Genomic DNA, 20187 nt, shown 5'->3' with positions numbered 1-20187 from the left:
AATCAAAATGACATTCTTGGAAATTGAGTTAAAAACGCTTGTAACTTTTTTTCCTTTGAAGATAGAAGCTAAGTTTTCCGACCATAGGTCGAGAGAGATCTGGAGCAAAAAATGTCACTTTTTTCAATGTCTCAAAAAGAAAACTGTGCGACAATTCCTTTCCTTTTTATTGATAGATCTAATGAAGAAAGTAGTGCTCAAATTTCAGCTAAGCCTAAAAAAGTTCGAACTAAAAACGCAAATTACTCTAGCCGTAATTAAGTTAGAGCATTGAAACAAATTGTTTAGAATGCGGAAAAATCTACCCTTTTCAACGATATATACACTGGTGTCCAAAAGTTAAGCATAATTGTTATTTATGTGAGTAATGTGAGAAATATACATCGAAATAGGGGGAAACGTGATATGCGAGTGCAACACGGTTAAAAATAAGGAAACTACTCAAAAAAACGGAAATATTTACTTTTATCATCCCAAAAAATAGTTTAAATGAAAATTAGGCATATGAGGAGTTTACTCTTTGCACAAAAAATTTCTTTAAAAGATGATACTGAAGTTCAATAGTGTGTATGGCCACCTCTGACTGCCAGGCACGCTGCACAACGATTACTCATACTTTCTATGAGTTGGTGGATGAGTTGTGGGCTTAAACAGTTCCAAGCATGCTGGAGAGCTCTTTTTAGCTCCGGAGCGGAGCTTGGCTGGGGGGCGAACGGGCTGCAAGTTGTCTCCCGAGCATATCCCAGACATGCTCGATAGGGTTCAGATCAGGGGAGTTCGCAGGCCACTTCATTTGCTGGATATTTTCTGATTCGAGGAAGTCATCGACCACAGCTGTTCGGTGACATGACACGTTATCGTCCATGAATATGAACTCAGGACCAACAGCACATCGAAACAAGCGAACATAAGGCTCAAGAACCTCGCCTTTGTATCTTTGACCAGTGACTGAGGGTGTCTCAAAAATGTGGAGGTTGGTGCGACCATCCGACATAATGCCCGCCCACTCCATTACTCCTGCTGACGCAAAGTTATCTTTCTCTTATGTTTTGCGGTTGGAAACGAGTCCCCTTTTCTCTCCAGATCGTTACCTGACGAGGATCACACTGTAGAGTAAAGCGGGACTCATCACTGAACATCACATTAGCCCACTGTCCCAGACTCCAATGCCGATGTTGCAAGTTCCAGTTTAAACGAGCGCGTTTATGCGCTGATGCGAGAGGAATGCAAACTGCTGGTCTTCTGGCATACAAACCGACATGATTGAGTCTCCTGTAAACAGTTTGCCTCGAAATTGTTATTCCTGTGACGGCACTGAGCGCCGAACCCAGTTCTCTGGCACAGCTGTCCCTATGACGTCGTGCAGAAATTGCCAGAAAACGATCTTGGCTTGCGGTTGTGACTCTTGGTCGACCTGGTACTGGTCGGCGGGTAACATCTCCCGTATTTGAAAACCTCTGCCAGAGTCTCGAGATTACACACTGAGGCACATTAAGAATACAAGACACTTCAGTTTGTGATCGTCCAGATTCTATCATTCCAACGATTCTTCCTTTCGCAAACATGTACAATTGGCGTCTTTGTGCCATTATTAGTTCTGTTTCACCAGATCCAATGTTTCTTGGTACAGCAATTGCATGAAACGCGTCTGAACTCTCTAAAGCGTGCGAGCTGTTTTATCCACATTCCGAAACGCGCACCTAATTCGCGCATGACACCATCGACTCTACTACTTTGCATAAACATATTGTTTCTTCTTCAACCAATGAATCTCCATAAGTAACTTTATATAATTTTACGAAAATTTACAGATTTTTTTCGCATTTTATGAATTATGCTTAACTTTTGGACACCAGTGTAGTATTAATATGTGCAAGTAATTTTTCACTCCCATATTCGGGAATTTATGTGAAATTCGGGCCTAAATTGAAATAAAAAAAAGAACTATTTATCAGATTTTTTCAAATAATAGTCTATGTCACTCAGTAAGAAAGCACCTATAGTAAAGGAATTTTTAAATAGGTGCAGAGGTTCCGGAGATTACCTCAAACATATAAACACACAAAAATCCACCCTCTCTCTTTATAATATTAGTATAGATGAAAGCAGTGAGTAAAGCAATGGAGAAAAATTAATGCACCAATGCACAGTTTAAATTTTTAAAAACGTGTGTAAAATACCGGAAAGATACATTGTGCCATTTTAAGCGGAGTCATGAGTTGAAAAAAAAACATATTGGTATATAATTTTCTCTTACTTCTAGCCGGGAGCTAAACAACAAAAATCAATGGAAAACTGCAAATTATGATAAGAAGATGCCACTTAGTAGGAATGTTGTTTATGACTATAAAATGAAATTAAGGCCCAGAGGAACTCTTAAAAACCGTTTAAAACCAAGATGGCGGCGTTTTCCAAAATGGCTACCCATATTAGAGTTTTTTTAATATATGTCGTACATAAGAAGTTTTTATATTGAATTATAGGTTTTTCAGGTCACAGATTTCATTTTGTATGTTGAAAAGAAGCTAAATGTTCATTTTGGTGTTTTTTTTTATATATAATTTTATTACTTACAAAAGAGATAACGTGCTTTTCAAAGTACCAATATAAAAATAGGAAAAATATTAAATGCAAACATGTACAAAAGTATTAGTACTACGTCATTAGTCAAGCAGTGCTTTATTTTTTGCATTAAATTTTGCATAATAGTGTGCAGGACAGACAAACACTTCTGCAGGAACACTTGTTCTTGCAGATTTTGCAGGTGCACATTTTGAGCTCAGTGCATGAATCAGAAATATCCGGTAACTCAGACCATTTCAGCTGCCATCCAACCTTATTCACTTGGAGATGGTGCACGACATATGATACGTTTGAGCTTGTCCCCAAATGTGTCCAGCCTTGAAAGCACTACGCAATACTTGTTGCTGGCAAACTTTCAAGTGGCCTGTTTTTTTTTTTTTTTTTTTTTTTTTTTTTTGTCATAAACAATTTTTTCCTTACATCATTTACAGTGTCGCTATTACTAGTGGAAAAGTACAGTAGTACTACAATTTACTTTTCAAAAATGTCAAAAATTTCGCTCGGTATAGAACTTTGAGGTTGTGAAATAAATAAAAAATGCCACAGTTTCTTCTTTAAATATCACCCTTGCCTCCCAAGTGGATTTTATGGACTTCCCAGTGAATCTAGGAATGCTGTCACAAAACCTATGAAGGCATGAAATCCTGGTAAAGCCTTTCTTTTCCTTTTCTTTTCCAATAGCTTCATATATAATGCAAGCACTGTAATGGATTTGCTGTTGATTCCTGTTCCAAAAGCAATCCTAAGTTTATCTAGACTTAATGTTGACAAGGAAAAAAAGTAAGATATTGCTAAGACTAAGACATTTGTATCAACAATGCACATGACAATCTTCTTGTAACCGTTTTCTACTATGTTTTGAAGATGCAGTATCATTCTTGAGCCTGTTTCCTCTGGGCCAGGGGAAGTAACATCAATGAGGGAAGTTTTTGCAGTACTATTTCCTGTAATGTCGTCACCTATAGTCGTTAGAACCTGCACATTTTTTATGGTACTTACAGCTAAACGTACCTAACATAGCAAAGAACATTTCTTTGTTATTTGAATTTCTTAAAAATCCTGGTTAATTTTTAGGTAAAGTACCGTGTGAAAGCACTTGTCTTCTTATTCCTGCTCCCCACTTCTCTCTAGTTTGACCTTTAATCGTCGTCGGTGTTCCATATATGCCCCAAATAAAATCAATTCTCTGGCATTGGAAAGTTTTTACAAACGTGAAGTTTAAATATGTTTTCATAGTAATCAACAAATGTTTTAGAAGTTTGTGGCTTTAAATTACGCACGTCCGTTTTCAATCCATCTTAAAAGATCTTTATGATGCAGAGAATAAACTACCAGAGCTACATCGATCATTTATTTCGGGACAGTTTAAGATAAGAAAATCTAATAGATTATTCTCAGCAATCAGTATTGACCAAGCACACCAACAAAATAATGCAATAGTAAAAGGAGATGGCGGTGCAATAGGATTGACACAGGATCCATCAGCACTTAAGCGTTGGGTGGTTCCTAGACCACAAATAAGCCGATTAATAATAGAAGAGTTTAAGAGTGATGTTAAGATAAAGCATGAAGAAAATAGCCGACTCCATCTTGAGCAGTACCACTCATTTCAAGTTAAATATTTTACTGAGGTTCGAGCTCTTTATAGCCCTTTGAAAGAACTTGGAAATCCATTTTTGGAAAATGAACAGAACCTTATCGTAATTGATAGCAGGATTATTGTGCACAGTGATGTCAATTCCTTTTTATGTACATTTTTTTTCATCTTTTGCTGCCGCTGAAAATTCCATGACTTTTAGTGTTCTTTTTTTTTTTTTTTGCCTCCCCCCCCCCACTCCACTTATAAGCCTCAACCGACACCACTGTTGTTAGGTACGTTAGCTGCAAGTACCATAACAAATATGCAGGTTCTAACGACTTTCGATGAAGAGATTAAAGAAAATAGTACTGAAAACTTCCCCCCTTGATGTTACTTGCCCTGGCCCAGAAGAAACAAGATCAAGAATGATAGTGCATCTTTTCAAGACATGGTAGAAAACCGATTCAGGAATATTGTCGAGTGCATTGTTGATGCAGATGTGTTAGTTTTTGCAATATCTTACTTTTTTTTTCCTTGTCAACATTAAGTCTGGATAAACTTTGGATTACTTTTGTAACAGGAAACAACAGCAAATGCATTACAGTTCATGCCATATATGAAGCTATTGGAAAAGAAAAGCTTTACCAGGATTTCATGTCTTCATAGGTTTTGTGACAGCATTTTCCTAGCTTTACTGGGAAGTTCAAAAAATCAACTTGAAAGGCATGGATGATATTCAAAGAAGCAACTGTGGCGTTTTAATTTATTTTGCAACCTGAAAGGTACGCAGTAGTACTGGTAGTACTACTGTACTGTTCCACTAGTAATAGCGTAATTGTAAATGTAGCAATTAAAGAGTTGTTTATGACAAAAAATCGGCCAATTGAAAGTTTGCCACCAACAAAGTATTGCGTAGTGCTTTCCAGACTGAACACATTTGGGGACAAGCTCACAAACATATTATACGTGCACCATCTCCAAGTGAATAGGGTTGGATGACAGCTGAAATGGTCAGAGTTACTGGAAATTTCTGATTCGTGCACTGAGTTCATTAAGTGCACCTGCAAAAACAAGTGTAGCTGCAAAAGTGCTGGTCTGTCCTGCACACTACTGTGCAAAAATTAATGCGAAGAATGAATCAGTGTTTGACTAACGACATAGTACTAATATTTTGGTACATATTTGCATTTAATATTTTTCCTATTTTTAAATTGGTACTTTGAAAAGCACGTAATCTCTTTTGTAAGTAATAAAATTATACTTTAAAAAAAAGAACCAAAATGAAGATTTAGCTTATTTTCAACATAAAAAATGAAATCTGTGACCTGAAAAACCTATAATTCGATACAAAAACCTCTTTTGTACGACATATATTAAAATACTCTAATATGGGTAGCCATTTTGAAAAACGCCGCCATTTTGGATTTAAACGGTTTTTGAAAATGCCTCTGGGTCTTAATTTCATTTTATAGTCATAAACAACATTCCTACCAAGTGGTATCTTCTTATCATAATTTGCAGTTTTCTATCGGTTAGCTCCCCAGCTATTCCTTTTTTTTGTTTTTTAAAACATGCAATTTACAAGATTTCATTTCAAGTTATGTATTATATGCTTTGTGTAACACTATACACTCATGCACAAAGTTATGAGAATGTATATTTAAAAATTTAATGCACAGTAGAAACCGAAAAAATTAACCGTGGAATCAAAGAAATCTATGATGTTTTTCCCTCCCCTCTACTGCTTCATTTGGTTTTTTTGGTCACTACTTTTTCTTCTGAAAAAATTTGAAAAAGAATTTTTCGTTTTAGTAACACCTTTTCCTTCTGCATTTTCAGTTTTTGCTTCTGGTGCGTCAGTATTAACTTCTTTTGCAGAGGATGTCTCTTTTCCAGAACCTTTTTCTTTATTGGCTTCATCCTCTAACAATGCATCCGTCCCTTCTTCTACTTTTGCCGCACTGCCCGTAGGCGATACGTTTGTAGATGATTTATCATTTTTCTTGTCTACATTTTTAGTAGATTTGACTTTTTTAGCGTTCTCAGTTTTCTCTTCAGCTTTCTTTTTCTCTTCGGCTTTCTTTTTCTCTTCTGCTACCTTTTTCTCTTCGGCTATTTTTTTCTCTTCAGCTTTCTTTTTCTCTTCAGCTATCTTTTCATCTTCGGCCATCTTTTTCTCTTCGGCCATCTTTTTCTCTTCGGCCATCTTTTTCTCTTCGGCAATCTTTTTCTCCTCAGCTTTCCTTTTCTCTTCGGCAATCTTTTTTTCTTCGGCCAACTTTTTCTCTTCGGCAATCTTTTTCTCCTCAGCTTTCCTTTTCTCTTCGGCAATCTTTTTCTCCTCAGCTTTCTTTTTCTCTTCAGCTATCTTTTTCTCTTCAGCTATCTTTTTCTCTTCAGCTATCTTTTCCTCTTCAGCTTCCTTTTTCTCTTCAGCTTTCTTTTTTTCTTCAGCCATCTTTTTCTCTTCGGCTTTCTTTTTCTCTTCATCTTTATTTTTTTCTTCTTCCATTCTTTTTCCTTCTTGCTTTTTAGAATTTTCTTCCTCTTGTCTCTCTCTCTGTTCCTCTTTTAACTTTTCTTTCCTTCTCTCTTCTTCTTTTCGTAACTCTTCTTCTTTTCTTCTTATTTCCTCTTCTTTCTGTTGTTGTTCTTTCATTTTTTCTTCTTTTAGCTTCTCTTCTTTACGTAGCTTTTCCTCCTCTTTTCTTTTATCATCCTTCTTTTTATCTGATTCATTCCTCTTTTCTTCTTCTTTCTGCTTTTGTTCATATTTCAGCTTATTTTCTTTCTTACGCTTTTCCTTCTCTTTATTTTTCGCGTCGTTACTTTTTTCGTTCTTTCTTCCTATACTAGTCTTTTTTTCGACATTTTCACTTTTATCTTTTGATTTGCTTATACACGGACAGCATAAATCTGAAAAGAAAAAAGGTATATTACACCGATATACATAAATCATCAAATAATTAGTAATTCACCTGAAAACTTGGTAGATAAACAATACTTCGAATGTCAAAAAAGCTAAATTTGTAGAAAAATTCAAACAGGTTTGTATGAGCTGGCACTTGGTTAACCAATGACCCCGCAACTATCAATTTCACTTGGCTTTATCGAGTTTTAAATTACACAACAATTTTGAGTCACTCCACAATTTTAGCACAGTACTGAAGGTTACGGACTCTCTCCAGTACCCTGCACAGTGCACATAAGACAACTGCTAGCGTAACCGAACCTGATGTTTTTATATCTTCGTGTATCACTTGTCTCATAATTTTCAGAGAATTGTCTAGTAAAGACCGAGGGCTTGAATCATTCTTTTGTAAAAGAAACAGTCAGACTTCTATCTCTTAAACTGCTGTGCATATCCTTTGTCCTATGCTTCTACCTTCGCCTTCTTTTTTTCCTAATGTCCTTCAGCCCATAAAAGCTGAAAAAGTATTACAGTGCTGGTAAAAGAAATTGCATCACCCTCGCATTTTCACAACAATGGGATATGTGAGAATTTTAGGTCGACTGATTAACGATGAATATATGTGAAATTCTGCAAAACTAATGAAATAAACATTTAACAGCAGGAATCCGATAATTGTTTACTTTATTTATGGAAATACATGGCCAAAACTGTAACAAGTACAATGTGAAGTGTATCCACGTTGCCAAGTGGACGACGAAAAAGTAAGTACAGGTTTTAATTGTAACACTCTTTCTATTCAAAAATAAGCAAAAGTAACATGGAAATATTTTAGCATCGTAAAATATACCCTAATATTTTGTTGATCGCCTGTAGCTTTAATGACAGCTTGACATCTACGGAGCATTCCAAGTGATGTTGACTTATGTTTCTTCAGTTCTACACCCATTCTATTCCAACAATTTTCGATCGGATTTAGATCGGGGCTGTTTCCGGGTCAAAGCAAACTAATGACCCCATGCTCATTTTAGCTCCATCATCATGCATCTAGACCGGGATCTGAAGGGGGTTGAGCATGCATGGAAAGGCTGACGCAATATTATTTCTGATTATTGTTACAGGCACGATGGTGATTATGAAACCATATGTCGTCGCCCCCCTGGGTGGTCGACAACCCCGGGGGAGGGGAAAAAGCAGTGGGGGAGCCGTTTGCTAAAACACTCATAACTCGCGAACTATTTGAGATAAAACACTGAAAAAAGTGGCAATCGACGCAACAAAACAAGGGCTTCATAAAAGCTAAATATGATTATGGACCTATCTTTGTTGGTTTCCTGAGTAAAATTCCATTTTTCGCAAACAAGCAAAATTTTTGAATAAAATGCGCAAAACAAACTTTTTTAACCAAAATAAATTCTAAATCAAAATTGTTTGATTTTTTTTTCTAATAAAGACCTAAATATCATTATTCAGTTTGATAAAACAATTTAAGTACTGTTAACGCGTTGAAAAACAAAATGACAATAGCAAGCTCGAACACGATTTGCAGTATAGTTCAGGATCTGAAGGGGGGTTTTGAGCATGCATGGAAGACATGACGCAAAATTATTTCTGATTATTGTTACAGGCACTATAGTGATTATGAAAACACATGTCGTCCAACCCCCTCGGCGGTCGACATCCCCGGGGGAGAGGGAAAGCAGTAGGGGACGCCATTTACTAAAATACTCATAACTCGCGAACCGTAGGAGGTAAAGCACTAAAAATGTGGCAAAAGATGCAACAGAACAAGGGCTTGAAAAACCTAAATATGTTTATAGTTCTATCTCTGTTTGTTTATAAGTAATTTTTTTTTTTTTTTTTGCAGCCATGCAAAAATTTTGAATAAAATACGAAAAGCTTTTTTCCTAAAAATAAGTTCTTTTTTAAAATTATTTAACCGTTTAGGGAATCAATAAAATCTGGAATTTCATCATTCCGTTTGTTTAAAACTACTTAATTATTACCAACGTGAGCGTTAAAAAGTGAAATAGAAAATGCAAGCACTGCCTAAGTTAGCGCATTGAATAAAACGGCAGTACGCTAAGGAGAAAAAAATTGCCTTATTATCCTTATGACGAACTATTCATTCTTCAGTTTACAAACTTATTCTAATTGCAAAGTATTCAATTATGGCTTTAATTTTGTTATATATTGCTTTAAATTTGAGAGGAACTACGGAACCAGGCCCACAGTAGTTTCAATTCAAATATAATTTTAATTTACTATTTCTATTAATTTATATTTTCAATTTGCACAAAAGAATATTGCGGGTATTGTTTTGCGGATATAATTTTTTGGAATTTACCCAACAAAGAACAATGATACAAGAAATAATATGTTCTAAATAAATATAAAAAATGAGAAGCATCTTTAGATAAAATTATATTCTAGAGTTCTAAAAAAATTAATTAAATAAAATTAGTAAAATAATGCGTATTAAAAAATAATTGCAGAATACCAATATGCATACATAAAGCATTAATGTATCAGAAATTCTGAAAGCTGGATCATACTCTTTTTTGTTGACTTGTAATTGATATGTTGAATCATTCTTTTCCGAGTATTTTGTAGTTTATGGGTTTTTGCTTTAGTCCTAATAGCACAGTATTTACAGCAAGATGAATTATTAATAAAACATTTACAAGGTTATTTACAGTTCTTGCCTGCGCAGGGTGGAATTAAACTCTCTGGTAACACTGTCTGCATCATAAGGTGTGGGGCTTTATTGTTTTATTTTCATCCAAGTAAAACCCAAACTTTGTTACATCTAAAGACACTGCTAAGGTACAGGGGAATTGATTCAATAGTACAGTTGAGCAATACTTCTTAGCACATATTGGAAAGAATTGCAGGAGCATGGCAGAGAACTGATATTATATTTATTTCTAATGGAAATGATAAGAAATTATTGTAATAGTTGCATTCGCAAGAAATATCTATTTTCTTGACAATTTTTTTATAATACATCTTCTAACAGTTGAAATTCTAAAGGTACTCAGATATTGTTTTAATGATAACTAGTGTACAAAAAACAGTTTCCGACTTTTTTGGTAAAGTGAAAGTATACTTTTTTGTTCCTATTTTACTTGTTGAATCGCAGTCGGAAAATGCATCAAAAGCTTGTAAAATTTTAGATGTTTTTTTCGTAAGTGCTCCTGAAGATAGATGCCATCCTAAAACTCTTTTCCTTTCCACAACACCAGCACATGAAATGGCAACCTCTGTCCTTTAACAAAGATTGCCAATAAGAATTCATTAGTTTCTGATCTATAAGCTATTAGTTCTTTTTTCCCCTATTTTGCACTGAATCATATGCAGGAAGATAGATTCTGTTGCGTGCTTCGTCCTGGTTGGACTCGGGCATTTCAGAGAAATTTATTACTTGACTCTCAGATTTTAAATAATATTCATTTTCGTTTTTAGAGTTACCAGACACCAGAAGCTGATTGGATGCAGGAACGGATATGTTACATATTACATACTCTGAAATGTACTTTTAAAGGTTCTTTTTATTTTCAGGAATGGCTATGACACGAAACCACTGGTTTGGTACCTAGTGATTTTTTTTATAAGCGAAGGAGACTTTCTTGAACTTCTGGTTTTTAAGTTATGAAAACGACAGTGAGATGTACCGATCGTGTTTGAGGTCCACTCGTGTAGTTTGACTATTGGAGAGAAAATTTTATTATTTTTTATTTGGAGACCTGCAAAATCTTTGCTGCATTTGAAAGTAGTGTTTGGGACATTATGGACCAGAGTCATTCCATCGATAACTTGAACTTTGTTCTTAAAATAAGGTGCTTCTTCTAGAGTTTTGCTGCAAGAAGTATCATTTTCAATTATTCACGAAATCGGACCTCTCGCTTTGCTTCAGTGAACCATTCTGATGAACCTAACCTAGCATAGGGCTTATTGTATGGGAATGATTTTTAGATGTACTAATATCACTTTTGAGCTAACGTTTCCCAGGTTAAATGTTTTTTTTTGGTTTTCTTTTACCGTTTTGCAGTTGCTATTGAAGACATTGCCATAGCAGGACTTCTCTGGATAAGAGACTATTCACATTTTCTTCAACGTTCCTCTGAAATTTTGATGCTGCTTATGCGGCAATTGCCTCGCTCACTATATTTCATAACTCAGGTGTAAAATCTGCAAAAGGCTTATCCTGATAGTTTATCCTTTCCAAAATTACTTCGTACTCGCAAACTTGCATGTTTTAATTTTTTTAAAAGTGCCATTGTCACCCATACTAAACAGCTATAATGCGTTAAAGGTTAAATAATTAAGTAATTACTTAAACTGGAACATTGCTTTGATAATGTCACGAAATAAAACCGCCAAAGCAGGACAGCCACAAAATTTACTTTGGTTTATGTCGAATCTTCAAGGTACATTCCGCAAACTTTTCTTTTTTTTTCTTTTTGTGAATTACCTCATATGCTTTTTCTGCTTGCTTTTATTTCACTTTTCAACGCTTTGACAAAGTTAAGTAATTTTAAACAAACTGGATAATGATATTTCAGATTTTATTGGTTCCCTAAACAGTTAAATAATTTCGATAACTTGAAAAAAAAAAAAATGCGTATTTTATTCGAAATTTTTGCTTGTTTGCGAAAAATGGAATTTTACTCAGAAACTAACAAAGATATGATCATAGTCATATTTAGCTTTTATGAAGCCCTTGTTTTGTTGCGTCGATTGCCACTTTTTTCAGTGTTTTATTTCAAATAGTTCGCGAGTTATGAGTGTCTTAGCAAACGGCTCCCCCCACTGCTTTCCCCCTCCCCCGGGGTTGTCGACCACCCAGGGGGGCGACGACATGTGGTTTCATAATCACTATAGTGCCTTTGACGTTAAACAGAAATAATATTGCGTCAACCTTTCCATGCATGCTCAAAACCCCCTTCAGATCCTGAACATACTGCAAATCGTGTTCGAGCTTGCTACTGTTATTTTGTTTTTCAACGCGTTAACAGTACTTAAATAATTTTAACAAACTGAATAATGATATTTAAGACTTTATTTGAAAAAAAAAATCAAACAATTTTGATTTAGAATTTATTTTGGTCAAAAAAGTTTGTTTTGCGCATTTTATTCAAAAATTTTGCTTGTTTGCGAAAAATGGAATTTTACTCAGGGAAACCAACAAAGATAGGTCCATAATCATATTTAGCTTTGATAAAGCCCTTGTTTTGTTGCGTCGATTGCCACTTTTTTCTATTTTATCTCAAATAGTTCGCGAGTTATGAGTGTTTTAGCAAACGGCTCCCCCACTGCTTCCCCCCTTCCCCGGGGTTGTCGACCACCCAGGGGGGCGACGACATGAGGTTTCATAATCACCATCGTGCCTGTAACAATAATCAGAAATAATATTGCGTCAGCCTTTCCATGCATGCTCAACCCCCTTCATATCCCGGTCTATATGGCGCGGAGCAAAATCATTCTGGAAAATGACGTTTGGAACTGAAGTAAAGTGATCTCGGATAGTAGGAAGTAATTTCTCCTCCAAAATACCAAGATACACCTGAGCGTTTACTGTTCCTTGCACAAAGTGAAGCCCACCAACTCCTTGATCAGAAATACATCCCCAAATCTCTGGGATACGGGATGATTGACTGTGTGTTTGATGCAGTCGGGATAATATTCCCCTCCTTTGCGACTTCTAACTGTGCTTCGGTCGGACCCATGAAGATTGAATTTGGATTCGTCCGAAAACACAACTGATTTCCATTGATCGACAATCCACCATTGGTGAGCTTTTGTCCAGTCTAGACGCTGTTTCCTCATTTTTTTTTTTTTTTTTTGATCAACAAAGGACAACCTTTGTAGTGTTAGTTGAACTTATTTCGACAAACTGCAACTCTTTAATCAGGATTGTAAATGAATACGTCGAACGTTCAATTGTTTTTTTTTTTTTTAATACCGTTAGAAGGATGACGCAATTTTACGCAATAGAGCTTGCGTCGTGTACCGATGCCAATTCGTGTGATATGATGCAAGAACCGTTAAATATTTCATAATTACTTATAAATGCTAAAACTTTTTGGATTTCGCTGGTGATGCAGTTCTTTTTACCACCACTGTATAGTCCGAGAACTCACGAATGCCAGACCTACATCATAGCATAAAGATCCAAAACTTTTCTGCGTACGCACATCACTGCAAGTAAGAAAGGTCCGCTGTTGTTTAAGCTGAGTCGCGTTGGCTTTGGCACTTAAACAGGTAGCAAAGGTGCGTAAAATTGTTGCAAAAAGCTAAACATCACATATTCATTCCATGTCACTTGAACTGGTGGTCCCCATCCAACATCTCCGATTTGGAGGACGTTTTAGAGAGGTGCAGAAATGCCTCTAAAACTAATCTCTAACCTATGCAAATTTTCAGTTTCTACGATGCAAATCATAAGGATCTAGGATGCCTCACGAAGAAAAAAAAAGTGGGCTCCTAAATGCCTTCCAATGGAGGATCTGTCTAAGCATGGCAATTCGTTTCACAAAACTGATCCGCCATTTTGGAGCCCTTTTTTTTTTTTTCTTTTCTTTCTTTTTTTTTTTTTTTTATTGATCCTAAATCTTCATTGGGTTTTGGAAGCTGAAAATTTGTATACGTTAGTTTCAAATACATGTCTGCACCTCTATAAAATTTCGTTTAAATCGGAGTTGGTCGGGTGGAGACGACGAGGTTACTTGATAGAGAATGAATCAACGATGTTTAGTTTTTGACTCACCTTTGCTATCAGTTCAATGCCAAAACCTGTGTGACTCAGCTTAAATAATAGAGAACTTGTCCTACCTACTGTGATATACTTACGCAGAAAGTTTTTGGGCCTTGATACTATGACATAGGGATGGAGCTCACGACCTTTTGCTCTATTATGTATTAACCTGAACGTATGAGTCTGAAGCCGAAATTATCGTCGTCGACTCAGAACTCCGCGGCGCAAACACGAATTTTCTTCCGGATAGGGAGGGAGAAAAATCAATAAACATGTACAGGGTGCGTGCAATACACCAACAGCCCGGTTATGACAAAAAGAGACTGAAGTTTCATCCATGTTTGAGGTTGATTTAACTCATCAGTCTGCAAGAGTCAATAACCTAACTGGAAGCAGGTGCCATATCATTGGAGCTGAGAGTGCCAATAAACTGGTAGCTAAAATAAATTTAGCACACCAGCGAGAGTTCACAGCAGTGGTACGGTTCAACTCGTCAATTGAAGGCGAAGCTTAGGTAATAAGCTGTAAGTTGCCGCTTTTAGTTTAAGGGATGCTCAGCTTCAATGAGATGAGATCTGCCTACAGTTCGGTTATTAGCTATTCCAGACTGATGAGTTACTAACAGCGACGGAATTACAGTCTCTGGATGTCATTATCGTAGTGTCGATATAATGCATGTAGTTCTGCCTTAGCCTTGGTTTAAAGGCGGTAATATATTGCTTGTGCCTTTGATCCAAAAGATTTTTCAAAATCTTGTAATTATTGAATTTTTTGCAATAAAACTCATAAACATGGGGGTTTATGGTTCACAATCGAAACTTTTTTACATTAGTTACATTTTTGATCAAAACGTAGCATTGGAGCGAAATTAATGGCCCTTTTTTTTTCTTTGGTGAAGTATTTCAAACAATTTCTGTCACAGATGAATGGTATGAAGCACTATTAAAAAGTAAAGCCATCTCTTACTTATAAGACAGGCAAATACCTTTATTCAATGACATTTATGTTGGTCGAAGCTTCCACACGTACAGATAAGTATTCCTGTAACGACACTTCTAAGGTCGATGTTAGGAAAAAAAACATATCAGTAGTTGATGCTTTCTGCATGAATGGCTCTCGTGGTCTCCGGATTTTACATCTTGTGTCTACTGGTTTTGGGGCTACTTAAACTTACGTGCGTGAATAGAGATCGGCCTACTTCTTTTAGGTAAAGAAACTATACGCCATCATATGTCAAGTATACCCTCAGAAATGTTTTTTAACTCTGGTTAGGATGTTTCTCGACGTCTGGCAACTGTATTTCTAAGTGGTGGGAAACACACTGAATATTTGTTATATTGAAACACTTTTATCAATCCATATGAGCTGTATTGATATTAATCCGTAAGTTGAACTCAAGTGACATTTTTCTGTCGGTTAAAAATGTAACTATTATATTTTTTTCCCTTTTTTTCCCTCATAATCAAGTTAACGACGATAAAACTATAACTGTTAAAACTGAATTGGTTCACTACCGTGAGAAGGTAAAGCGCAGTATCTGCGGAAATTTAGTTTTGAGGTACTTGAAGAAATGCACTTTGAAATCCATACTAACTATAGATGAAATGTTTGACGTGTTTTTCGTGCTATATTTTCAGTAGAAGCCAATTAAGCTAGCTTGTAAAATAGAGCTAAAGTTCAATAGATGACGAAAATGCAAAAAAAAAGAGAGAGAGAGAGAGAAATGAAAAATTTGCAGTTACTGCGCTTTACCTCTTCAGTTTTTTGCTTTCGGTTTCTACGCTCTTCGATTTTTTGCTTTATTTGGATGAAATCTAGAACAAATCCAAAGCTTTCATGCGCATTTGTTTTCAGTCAGTCTTCGTTAAGAGGACAAAACTTTGAATCAAGCATAAAGAAAACTAAGCATTAGGATTCCTTTTGAGCTCTCAACATGAAAACGCTGACGCTGACCACAGTCACATGAATTTTACCACAATCATGTGACTGTTAGGGTGTTTCGCAAATTTACTTAAACAGAGACAACTTAATCTCACTCTAATGACGATAAAGGCTCCAAATGCAAAACGCAGAATCTTGCAGAACCCTCCTCCTCCCATACTTGAAGGCAAAAATGTCCGCTTTCTGACTGATTGCAGTCTTTTATCAGTTCAATGGAAGAAGATATTTATTTTGTCGTTGTGTCAGGCTGAACCGATTGAACAGAAAATAAATTACAAAACAACAAATAACAGTCCTTAGGAAGAACTACAAACAAATACGAAACATGCAATACAAGAGACAGTCCGGTTATCACATCTTGAGACTGCAGCTTCGTCCTTCTTAGAACTCCTCACTGAGGAGTTCTGAGGAGTCCTCAGTCAGGAATAGTGAATAATCGAACTGGAGGCAGATGGTGAGATAATATCACTTTATACACCAGTTTGTTGGCACTCTCAGCTTCACTTGGGTGACAAGGAGAGAGGATTGTTACACTGTGGTTGAGGATCATTGGCAAGGGACTTGAAGATAGAAACTGTTTTTTTATTTATTTTTTTTTTTTTTTCGCAGACAACAATTTTATCTTTCAGAATCTTAACTGCAAAAAAGGAAGAAATACTAATACCAAAACAGCGGCCAGCACTCAACGCATTGAACTGAAGGAGCTTAAATGGATATAGACTCATACTGGAGCATTAGTTCAAACTTCACTGTATTTGCAGCAACACAAGCATGAAAGCGGTGCAAATATCCCTGGCAAACTATTCTGTGACAGAATCAAATTTCCTAATGAGAAAAATCGAGGATTTAATAACTTTAATGAAAGGGTTTAATTAAGCAGACTGTATGTTAGATACCACTAATGTATGCTACGCTAGCGTGTGTTACCTCAATCTTTAGAAATAACGAAAATAATTTAGCATATGTCACTTCCTCCCAGATGAAAATTTGTAAGCTTATTGTTAATATACTTCTCTAACTAATAAATAAAGTCAGCTGGCAGTAAGTCCAGGGAAAACTCGTCAGCTGGTGCATTCTAGTAGGCGATAGATGTTCCCGCTTAACTCCTGCGTCATAACTATGTACCAGCTGACCATTTTTCCACCAGGGTACAGCCAGTTGACTTGTGTATTTATTCATAGTTGCATATAAGTTGTCATCAGGCAAATTTTTTGCTGAGAGGAGATCATAGAATTTTTCTTTTTTTACATGTTCGACCTACCAGCTGACTCATAACCCACCGCGTTACGTCAGCTGACTTTGCATTTTCCTTCGAGATACTGTCTTAACTATAATTTGACAAAGTTTCAGCCGGGAGGAAATGATTGACCTTTTAATTTTTTTTTTTTTTTTTTTTTACATGATTAGAAGGCTACTGCCGCCCATCCCACCCACGGACACGCAGCTGACTTTCACGAGGCGTTTTGATACCATTCCCTGATGTCTCTCACCAATTATTGTTCGAGAGGAAATGATTGACCAAATTTGTACCTGGCTCCCGGACTATAGGTAATTGAGTCCAGGCATGGGACGAACCAACAGTCACTTACGGTAATTGTTAGTCACACTTGCTTCCCATTCGGCAGCTTCAAACTTTGTAGTCTATTTGACTTAAAAATAACAATAAATAACAAATTCTGACATATGTAACTGGAAAATCGCCCGTCAAAGTGTGACGGGTGAAAATTGCTTCTAGATTTAAACGAAGCCATTGCCCGTTTGATGATATTTTGATAGTTGAAATAGTAACCCTAACTAAAGTGGATGAACCCTTAACTCCAGTAAGTAGCCTTCATTGTTGACCATTTTTTCGTTTCTTCATTCCCCTGCAATGACGCAGTCTTACCAGTAAAATAGTTAAGTTACCGAATCGAGTTCAGTCTTGTCACAATAAAGCCTTTCCGTGCGTGTTAAACATAACAAAAACATTAAGATAAATAAATACCTTTGTGCTGAATAGTAAAGTCAGACCCAAACAACGTAAGTAGAAGCACAAATTTGTAAATTACAGCAGACACGTGTTTCGGCGTTATAGGGAACGCCTTTTTCAATGCAAAAAATAATGAGCTTATGGATGAAAAGACATCCGACAAAAGCCAAGAGCAGATAAGCATGCAGCTTAAAAGATAAAAACAGCGGATTAGCCAAACACCAATGACAAAGTTATAAACCGATCAGGAACCAATAGGAATGCAAGCAAAGGCCAGGAGCTTTCTCTTAGGTACGAACCCAGAAAGAAAGAAATTCAATTGGACAAGGATTAAGCCTAAGCTTAAACAAAAAGAAAAGAAATTGTCAGTAACCGTGAACCGCAAGAAAGGAAAAGCAGAATGGAAAACCATGAAATAAAATAAACAAAAACAAAAAATATTCGAAAAAAGGAAAAATAAAGATAAATAGAAGAAAATTGGGGGGTTCAAATGTAGAAGCAATTTTCGTCCGTCACACCGTGACGGGCGATTTTCTAAGTATAATAATCAAGCATCCAGCCTCTGGCACTAATTTGAATTCTGGCATTTTGAATACAAATTATGTTTTTCGCAATCACGAATTGCGATAGGACTCGTTCGTCTTTTTGTTTCTACAAATGACTTTTACCGCAATTCGTGATTGCGAAAAACATAATTTGTATCCAAAACGCCAGAATTCAAAATAGTGCCAGAGGCTGGATGCTATTAGACGTTGTGTGCTGGATGCTGTCTAAAGAGGATTGAGTGAAGTCGAGAGTGTCGGATATAAATAAAATTGATTCCGGAGGACATGTACGAGGAGCCGAAGGAGTTAGTCTCGCCATCGCACTAAGGCCGGTGAACCTCAAAAAAGATAGGACACAAACTATGTATAAGTGAAAACAATAAGGAATCGTGATAGCTCAAAAAAGAAAAAAAAAAGGTCCAGGGCAGCATTCTCACGGCAAGGTCAAATAAAAAGGGCAATACTGAATACAGCTAATTGCTTCATTGAATAAAACTGAAGTTACTATTTGTAAGCTATTTTTGAAATACAGTAGACGCCGGTTAATTGAATCAACCGTTTTAATGAATCAAACCATCAAAAACCAAACAAAATCCGGTTTTATTGAGTTAGCCGCTTTGAGGAATCAAAACTGTTAAGAACAAACGTGATTCATGTAAACGGCGGCCACTGTAGTTGAAATTGCTATTCCTACATTGTGATTTGGGGGGGGGGGGGGAGGCTCAATCGCCCTCACCGCCCTGATTGACCAAATGATGGACCTAGTAGGTAACTTATTTTTTAAAATGAAGTGTTGAAAACTGATTTTACATCCTTGCCCGCAGAAAAGGCACTAGCCCTTCTTCTTCTTTTATTTTTTATTTAGATATATTTCTTTATTTTTGAAATCAAATATACTAAAAAGTATAAATTAGTTCCAAGTCAATTACATGATTCAAAACTACCTTAACTCACTGTAATGTCAAGAGCATTGAAATGCTTTCTTTGTGGAATTATCATACCTTTAAAAGAAATCTGGAGGTTTTGTTTTTTTTTTTTAACCAAATACAAATTTACTAAGAGGTAGAACCCTCGTTTAATTCTTCTGATAAATTAAAGAACATCTGGAAAAGTACATGAGCACGAGTTTTTTTTTTTAAATAAATTGGTAATTTCTAAATTGTAAACAGCTTTGTAGAACAAAGTTATAGCAGTTTCATTTTTCCTAATTTTTAATTTTAAATATATTATTCCACTGCAAAATAATGATTAAAAAAAAGATTTGAAATTGTCAACTCTTAGAAATCTGAACCAAAGAAAAATGTATTTAATACAAATAAAAAAGAGAGAGAAAAAAGAAAAAAAATACAAACCACCAAGCTTCTGTAAAGCTCCCGGTTTCTCCTTTTCCTCCATTGTTTGCAAAATATGATTCAATAATTTTCTGAAATAATTGAACCTAAACACACAACAAAGAAAAAATTTCTTAAAAAGAACACATACTTTAATGAAAATCGCCCCAATTTTAATCAGTGAGATCAGAAGAAATCATCTGAATGCAAACTACCTATTGATTAACAAAAGTACGCCAAAAAACTAGTACTGTGTTGTTATGGCAATCACGAAACGTTTTGTCTGTATCCATTATCTATATACATAAACTAGCAAAAATACCCGGCGTTGCCTGGGTCAGAAATAGTTGTAAGAAACAATCGCTACTTTCTTTCGTTTTCTGTTTTAACTGAAAGAACTCAAAACACACCGCTTTGACGTGATTAAAAATCGAGCTTCTTCTTCTTCCTTACCCACAAAAGTAAAATAGCAACAAGTATAAAGAACCAACGAATATTCATTTAGAAACGAAAGAGCGAATTTAAGCATAAAAATATTTGAAGAATTTCCAAAATATGAACTAACAAAAAC

At 35.9% G+C, this 20187-nt stretch overlaps 1 protein-coding gene across 1 annotated transcript; it reads right to left on the bottom strand.

Moving 5' to 3' along the window:
• Positions 1-3137: 3137 nt before the first annotated feature.
• LOC129216595 (golgin subfamily A member 6-like protein 22) lies at positions 3138-19680 on the bottom strand. Its single transcript, XM_054850810.1, has 3 exons — positions 19638-19680; positions 6030-7078; positions 3138-3188 (listed from the first exon to the last, which is right to left on the bottom strand). Exons 1-3 carry the CDS (start codon positions 19678-19680, stop codon positions 3138-3140), a joined length of 1143 nt encoding a protein of 380 aa, XP_054706785.1.
• Between the last annotated feature and the right edge of the window lie 507 nt (positions 19681-20187).

The sequence above is a fragment of the Uloborus diversus genome, chromosome 2 (genome assembly GCF_026930045.1).
Source record: "Uloborus diversus isolate 005 chromosome 2, Udiv.v.3.1, whole genome shotgun sequence".
Classification (NCBI taxonomy): Eukaryota; Metazoa; Arthropoda; class Arachnida; order Araneae; family Uloboridae; genus Uloborus; species Uloborus diversus.
The sequence above is the reverse complement of the archived record's forward strand: the minus strand, read 5'-3'. Positions and strand labels throughout refer to the sequence as shown.

What these genes read in the sequence shown, in the direction of transcription:
- LOC129216595 (XM_054850810.1), bottom strand. Translation starts at nt 19,680, where the DNA reads ATGGAGGAAAAGGAGAAACCGGGAGCTTTACAGAAGCTTGGTG. An exon ending in AGCTTTACAGAAGCTTGGTG is followed by an intron (nt 7,079 to 19,637) that starts GTTTGTATTTTT and finishes TTTTCTTTTCAG; the next exon opens with ATTTATGCTGTCCGTGTATA. An exon ending in AGACATCCTCTGCAAAAGAA is followed by an intron (nt 3,189 to 6,029) that starts GTTAATACTGAC and finishes CAGCATTCCTAG; the next exon opens with ATTCACTGGGAAGTCCATAA.